The 8,265-nt window shown below is 37.9% G+C and overlaps 1 protein-coding gene across 3 annotated transcripts in view; it reads left to right on the forward strand.

The window, feature by feature from the left end:
- Positions 1-1,050: 1,050 nt before the first annotated feature.
- The window catches only part of LOC128702329 (prostaglandin reductase 1), a 36,689-nt gene continuing 29,474 nt past the window's right edge, over positions 1,051-8,265 (forward strand). Inside the window, exons 1-3 of one of the 3 annotated variants that reach the window (XM_070102217.1) lie at positions 1,051-1,250; positions 6,066-6,173; positions 6,854-6,956. In XM_070102217.1, coding sequence (XP_069958318.1) covers positions 6,068-6,173; positions 6,854-6,956 — 209 coding nt within the window. In that variant the 5' untranslated portion in view covers positions 1,051-1,250; positions 6,066-6,067. Of the gene's footprint in view, positions 1,251-4,340; positions 4,366-5,548; positions 5,635-6,065; positions 6,174-6,853; positions 6,957-8,265 lie in introns of those variants that run through there. The other 2 variants (XM_070102219.1, XM_070102218.1) reach the window with 2 other exon arrangements.

Genomic DNA, 8,265 nt, shown 5'->3' on the forward strand with positions numbered 1-8,265 from the left:
AACGAATTTATTACACAAATTTTGATTATACTTCAGCATTTCGTACTGCCCTTACTAACTCTACCTCTGTTATACTCTCCACCCTCCCTAGTCTTTGATCAAGCATATTAAACCTTTAGCATGCCCTACCCTGCAGTGCTGTATGACTTGTGGGTTTAGCACTTGGTTATAATTAATAGTAAGCAGTAAACCCAAAAAGGTCACACAGTACTGCAGAAGGTATGTGTAAAACGAGGAATGTTCAGTGGTGGTGACCTCTCAAGGAAGGTTCCTTGATGGGCTTATTGTCTTCAAGAAGGAGCTGGACAGGTACCTATAGTCAGTACCTGACCAGCCGGGTTGTGGTTCATACGTTGGTTTACGTGCAGCCAGCAGTAACAGCCTGGTTGATCAGGACCTGATCCACCACGAGGCCTGCTAAATAAGTTTATTCAGGTACAGGTACACATAAATACAGTTTCACTGGCCTGGCCGCGGGGGCGTTGACCCCCGGAGCACTACAGGTATACATGTACAGATTTGGGCTGTGTATGTCCTAATTTATCATTTTTATTGTAGAATTTTTAATATTTGTCAATGCCTTTTCTGATTTCCTTCAATCTATCACCTATTTATATTACTTATGCCGCATTCTGCTATTCCAGTCACGTCCATTGAGGTACAAATTCGAATTCAAAATCCAAGTTTTATTTCTTTTTATGCAGTACAAAGATAAAGTAGATAACATGTAATATACATTGTTAGGTACAAAAGAAAGCCACTAGTATGCCATATTTCTAGTAGAAATATGACAGTATGCTATGTATACTAGTGAGGACTGAGGCTGTATAATACAGGTGTACCTTCCTGGGATACTACAGTGACCGACACGATGGTATAAGTTTCATTCTCCTATATGTGGGTTGTTTGTGCATTGTTTCAATAATAGTACTGTGCCTTTTTTTGGGTTATCCAAGGTAATGTACACATATACTCCTATTTATGATAATTTATGTAACTATTTATGTGTACCAGTATCAGAATAAACTTTCCTGACTTTTATTCCTGACTTCCGGGTGACGCCTTAATAAAGCCTCAACTTGGTGTCCCTGAATTAACTCAGCAAGAATGACCAGGAAGATGCTGAGTTGTGGTGAGGTGTTGAGTTTGTGTGTGACGAGAGAGACAGCAGCGACGGACCCGTGATCTAGGGAACCACAACTACCGTCCACTTTTTTTGATCACATCAAACCTGTTTGCCTCCCATAAAGGTGCTGTATGACCCCTACGGGTTTGTAATATTCTGCTTTGAGTATGAATGGCGGATTTTAAAACGTTTGATATTTCTACTGTATGAATGTGGGTTTAGGGTTTGTCTTTTAATATAATAATTTATTGTCTTGTGTTCCAGCGTTGTATGACCCTAATGGGTTTAGCGCTTAGTTGTGATGGTTATGTTAAGAGTATGATAAGAGACAACACTAAGTGTCAGGGGTCCAAGACTGTTCAACTACCTCATGGCATACATAAGGGGGATTACCAATAGATCCCTGGCTGTCTTCAAGAAGGCGCTAGACAGGAACCTAGAGTCAGTACCTGACCGACTGGGCTGTGGTTCATATGTCTGTCTGTGTGCAGCCAGCAGTAACAACTTAGTTGATCAGGCTCTGATCCACCATGAGATTGGTCATGGACTGGTCTATGGGAGTTGTTGACCCCTTGAACACCCACCAGGTATACTCCAGGCATTACCAGGGGCTTTCTATATAGTATGTCATTGATGTCAGCTACTAGATATGTATAAGTTGTATCATGTACTTGTAGGCATCAAGATTATAGATTAATTTCCTATTTTTCCATTTGTATATTTTATTCACATTGCCCCTAACTGTAAGTCATCCCAAAGTCAACGGCCATACCACAAATACACCGCTTCTCGTCCGATCAGCGAAGTAACGTTGTGTTTGGTTAGTACTTACTTAGATGGGTAACTGCCTGGGAACACAAAATGCTGTTGGCATCACTCTTTACAAGGACCCCAATGGAAATAAGTCACTTTGTCTGACTTTTTTATTGTGTTATCCTAGGTAATCTACACATATGCTGCTATGTATGATAATTTATGTACATAACTGTATTTACATGTACCTGTACCTGAATAAACTTACTAAAGAGTCCAAATTCAGTGCCTTCAGCCTGTCTATGGGAAAGGTTTCAAATACATGGAATTAACTTCATCATCCTTTTGTCTGTCTCTTCTGTAATATGGAGACCAGAACTGAGTAGCATAATCAAAATAAGCCCTTTCCAAATATGCATATAAATAACTTGCTGTAATTTCACTATATTAAATCATTTCATAAAACTTAAGATTCTTTCAACACACCAATCATATGCCACCGAGGCGGGTTGGCCCAAGAGGAAAAACGAAAGCTTCTCCTTTCACATTTAGTAATATACACAGGAGAAGGGGTTACTAGCCCCTTGTTCCCAGCATTTTAGTCACCTCTTAAAACATGCATGGTTTACAAAGGAAGAATTCTGTCCCACTTCCCCATGGAGATAGGAAATAAACAAGAACTAGTAAGAAAACAAAAAAAAAAAAAAACCAGAGGGGTGTGTATATATATGCCTGTACATTCACGTTTAGTGTGACCTAAGTGTAAGTAGCAAGATGTGCCTGAAATCTTGCTTGTGTATGAGACAGAAAAAAGACACCAGCAATCCTACCATCATGTAAAACAATTGCAGGCTTTCGTTTTACACTCACTTGGCAGGATGGTAGTACCTCTCTGGGCAGTTGTTGTCTACCAGCCTACTACCTAGACAACTTAAGATTATTGACCCAATTTAAATAATATGTAAATGTTTTGTAATTAACCACTTTGTCATAAATCTATATTATCGGTATGCTAAAAGAAATAAAATATTAATTTTTTAGTTTTTATTAACACATTGGCCATTTCCCGCTGAGGTAGGGTAACCCAGAAAAACGAAAAACACTTTTATCATTATTCACTCCCTCACTGTCTTGCCAAAAGCGTGCAGTTAAAAAGACTCCAACATATGTCCACCCCTCCTGAGTACAGGCACTATACTTCCCACCTCCAGAACTCAAATCCAGCTAATTGGTTTCCCTGAATCCTTTTATAAATGTTAATTTGCTCATACTCCAAGAGCACATCAAGATATTAAAACCATTTGCTTCCACTTGCTCCTGTTTAACATGCTCACGCACATTTGCTGGAAGTCCAAGCCCCTCGCACATAAAACCTCCTTTACCTCCTCCAACCTTTCCTAGCATGACCCCTACCCTACCTTCCTTTCACTATAGATTTATACGCCCTCCAAGTCATTCTATTTTGTTCCATCCTCTAAATGTCTGAATTGCCTCAACAACCTCTCCTCAGGCCTCTGGATAATACTTTTAGAAACCCCACACCACCTAATCTCCAAACTACAGATTCTCTGCATAATATTTACACTGCACATTGCCCTCAGAACGACAGCTCCACTTCCTCCAGTCTTCTCCTTGTTACAACATTGCTATCTATTATTATTATTTATTTATTTATTGATATCTAGTATTGTTTATAATTAATAGTAATAATAGTCTTTATTTCTACAAGTACATGTACAGACCATAGCTGACATCACTGACATACTACTATATAGAAACCCCCCCTTGTTATGCATAACATTTCAGGCAAATTAGGCCAGTTTTGTCCCAGGATGTGACCCACACCAGTTGACTAACACCCAAATACCCATTTTACTGATGGGTTAACAGGGACAGCAGGTACCTTGAGGAAACACATCCTAATGTTTCCTGCTGTACCGTGCAATTGATCCCACAGACCTCAGTGTGTGAGCCGAGTGTGCTAACATTTAGATGACTGCTCTTTGTTGGATTTTGACAATTATATTTTAGAATTGTAGGTAATTATTTAGTTTAGTGGCATTATTGAACTTGTTGAGAGATTTTATGTAAATTCTTCTTTATTAGGTGGACTTTGTGGCAGACAGTTGTATTTTGGGCCTATAAGATGCCAGCTGTTTTTTTTTTTTTTTTTTGGTAACTAAATGTAGCTTAATAAACCCATCCTAATTTAGATTAGAAGTTAAATTGTAGTTTTTTTTTAGGTTGGGTTTACGTCAGGTTACATTTGTATTTTTGGTTAATAATAATCTTCAATATCTGTTTTCACTTTCACCCAAGCCCATTGTATTTTTTTACACTATTTACAAACAGAGAACTGTTAACCTTACTGCAACTCATTTCAAAGTCTAGCCATACTTAGGTATACTAACTCCTCCAGAACACGACTCACTACTGATGACTAACACCCAGGCATCTATTCATCTGTAGGTGAACAGGGAAACCAGGTACTGTATAAGTAAATACATTCAGCATTTCCACCTGTCACAGGATTGAACCCAGGTTCTTTGGTTATGAGGTTAAGGCACTATCACCAAGCAAGGAACCATTTCTTATACCAAACTTTATGTAGTAACCCATCCTCTTAACTTTCATTAGCATCAGTGTGGATTTCTCATATACCATTTGTAGCAAATTTCTCAGTTAGGTTAGGCTGCCCTTTATTCATAAAAAATAACCAGTGATAACATACCACAGTGGAAAAGAATATAAATATAAGATAAAGACAAAAGAGTTCAGCCACATGAACAGAAATTGGACACCCCCTAAGTGTGGTAGACTTAACTTGTCATATTTTTAATGTTTAAGAAACTTTCATCGCTCTTCCATTTGACTGTTTTTAGAGCAGAGAAATGATGTCTGTTATTAACCCTTAAACGGTCCAAACGTATATATATGTTGACTCGCATAGCTCCCCAAATTTTTTGAGGAGAAAAGAAATCTTTTCTTTTAAAAGGAAAAAAGAGCATATGGTACCCAGGCATCCCCAATTATTTTAATATGGAACACAGTGAGTGCACACACCCATTCTCTCATGTCTAGGTGACTCAGGCTTATTGTGGCAATGTTGAATGAATGACAAAGAAAGCGTATATATACGTTTGGGGCGCTACGCGCGTGAACGTATATATACATTTGGACCGTTTAAGGGTTAAGTGTGAAGCATGATCCATGGCAACAGTAAAGCCTGTCATTGTCTGGTTGACCTGCATGATTTCTGGGTTACAGTTTTGTTAGTGACCTTAGTGCAAGGGTAGTTTGCTTGCCCCACATTTAGTTGGTTGGCAGTTTGTGCCTAACAACCTTTTCCTTCATATTGTAGTGTTAGTCACAATGCAGGGGTGTTACATTTATATTTATTTTGTCATAAATTTACCATTGTTAAGTTGCATTACTTAACCTTCAAATGGAACAAGTTACATTTGTCATTAGATATATATTACATATTGTATACTGTTTAAAATTAGATGTTCAAAACATATCTTCATGTTAGCTTACAGAGTGAAGGTCATGTGAACATACATGTTAGCTTACAGAGTGAAGGTCATGTGAACATACACTCATTTATCAGTTTAAAAATTAGTTAAATATAGCATGGTTATCACTGATTAAATCAAATTTTATATATTGATTTGTCATGATGAAGTACAGTAAACCTTCTATGATGTGGGAGACTCTTGTATAAATTAGTGTGTGTTGGAATCTTGTGGAAGCAGGTAAGGGAATCAGATTACATAGTCATTTTATTGTTAAAAATATATACAGTACTGTAATGTATTATTTTATTATTGCATGTATGTCTTCGGAAGAGAAGATTCACTTTAAAACACTTAAAATGCCTTGTTATTCCAATTAGAGGAAAAGAGCGGCCAAATAATGGCACAGTTCTTTAAAGGATACGAAAAAAATTAAATTAAGTTTTCTGAGCACCATTAATATGGAGGACAAATGAGTCAAATTTTATTTCTAAGAATTACAGGGTGGTGATTCATTACCGGGTAATCAGTGATTTATTCAGTATATTCAGTACTGTATATACAGTATTGTATATCATCTAGAATTGTCCTTTTTTTCCAGAAAATTAATTTTAGCATTAGATACTATTTAAGATAGTTCTTCTGAAGCTACTTTAATCCTTTATCTACAGTCATGACTGTAGCCAAAGTTTGGAAGTTACTGAGGCAGCCAGTTGGAAGGCCCACACCAGAAAACTTCATCTGTGTGGAGGAGCAGCTGCCACCATGTGATGATGGAGGTACGATTGACACATGACTTTTCAATGATAATTCTTCAGCTATTGACCAAGTAAATACCTGTAAGATCTTAAAGACATACAGAATTTTTGCTGCACATGTTTTATTAACCCTTAAACTGTCCAAACGTAGATCTATGTTTGCTCCTGTAGTGCTCCAAACGTAGATCTATATTTTTTTTACATTGTTTCTTATGGAGAAAATCAAGGTAGGAGCTCTATGCGCACAAACGTAGATTTACGTTTGGACAGTTTAAGGGTTAAGCTTGAATTCAGTGTGAATGTATTTTTTTATTGCTATTTTTTGTAGTCTTGTAATCTAGTCTAGTTAACTTAGGTTCCTCTGTAAATAAGAATTTTTGTTTCCATGCTGTTGGAGTGTGGGCAAGGTAACATTTATAAATGGAATTGGGGACACTGGTTAGCGAGACTCGAGTCCTGGAGGTGGGAAGTACAGTATCTACACTGAATGATAGGTTGGGGATGCTGTAGTTCAAAGGATTATTTGAATCACAACATATCCAAACTTCTAACAAGACAGCTGACACCTAATTGAATTAATGATGGTGAGCAAGTTTCCTTTGAATTACCCGACCTTTGTGGGAAACAGCCAATATGACAAAAATATTCTCTAATTTACTCTCTTAACATACCATTCTCTCAAATATATTTTCAATTGTCAGATGTTATAACTGAAGCTGAATATCTAAGTGTGGACCCTTACATGAGATACAAAATTCGACAGATCCCTCTCAACTCCACCATGGTGGGCTCACAAGTTGCCAGGTTAGTTAAGTTTCTCTACATTTACTTAAGATATACTGTGCGCTATACCATGGAACCTCAGTACTCGAACAGCTCCCTATGTGAACAATTTGGTATTCGAATGCTTTGTTCGGTAAAAAAAATCGCTTGGTAGTTGATTGTTTGCTTGGCACTCAACCAAACAAACATGACCTGCCAGAACTTTGCTGTAAAACTATTTCGTGTTTCTTTGCATTTTTTTTTATATTTGTATAAATAAGACTCCAGGCGGACATCAACCAAATCTTTAAATAGGACGCAGAAAACATATGAAGTTCAATGATGAGAAATTTCAGTTACTCCGATATGGAAAACGTGAGGAAATTAAAACTGTATTGGAGTATAAAACAAATTCCAACTACACAATAGAGTGAAAAACTAATGTAAAAGACCTGGGAAAGATAATGTTAGAGGATCTCACCTTCAAAGACCACAACATTATATCAGTCACATCTGCTAAAAAAATTGAAAGGATGGATAATGAGAACCTTCAAAACTAGGGATACCAAGCCCTTGTTGACACTCTTCAGGTCACTTGTTCTGTCTGGGCTGGAATATTGCTGCACACTAACAGCATCTTTCAAGGCAGGTGAAATTGCTGACCTAGAAAATGTACAGAGAACCCTTATGGCACACATTACTGTGATAAAACACCTCAATTACTGGGAACGCTTAAAGTTCCTCAACCTGTACTCCCTAGAATGCAGGCGGGAGAGATACATGATTATATACACTTGGAAAATCCCAGAGGGATTACTACCAAACTTGCACACGAGAATCACTCCCTATGAAAGCAAAAGACTTTGCAGACAATGCAACATCCCCCCAATGAAAAGCAGGGGCGCCATTAGCACGATAAAAGACAACACAGTAAGTGTCAAGGTTCTAAGACTGTTCAACTGCCTCCCAGCATATATCAGGGGGATTACCAATAGACCCCTGGCTGTCTTCAGGAAGGTGCTGGTCAGGCACCTAAAGTCAGTACCTGGCCAGCCGGGCTGTGGTTCGTACATCGGGTTGCGTGCAACCAACAGTAACAGCCTGATTGATCAGACTCTTATCTGGGCTGCGTGGGCATTAACCCCCGAAACCTTCTCCAGGCATACGCCAGGTAAGACTTACCTGGAAAATTGATTGGGAAAATTCATTCGGTACCTGAACAGATCAGCACTCAAACAGCCTTCTATAACGAATTAAGTTCAAGTACCGACGTTCCACTGTATTTTTCTGAACTATAACTATTAAATTATATAGTTACTTTGCAAACATATTGCAGAATTTATTTTTCTTG

This window comes from Cherax quadricarinatus, chromosome 80, assembly GCF_038502225.1.
Source record: "Cherax quadricarinatus isolate ZL_2023a chromosome 80, ASM3850222v1, whole genome shotgun sequence".
Lineage (NCBI taxonomy): Eukaryota > Metazoa > Arthropoda > Malacostraca > Decapoda > Parastacidae > Cherax > Cherax quadricarinatus.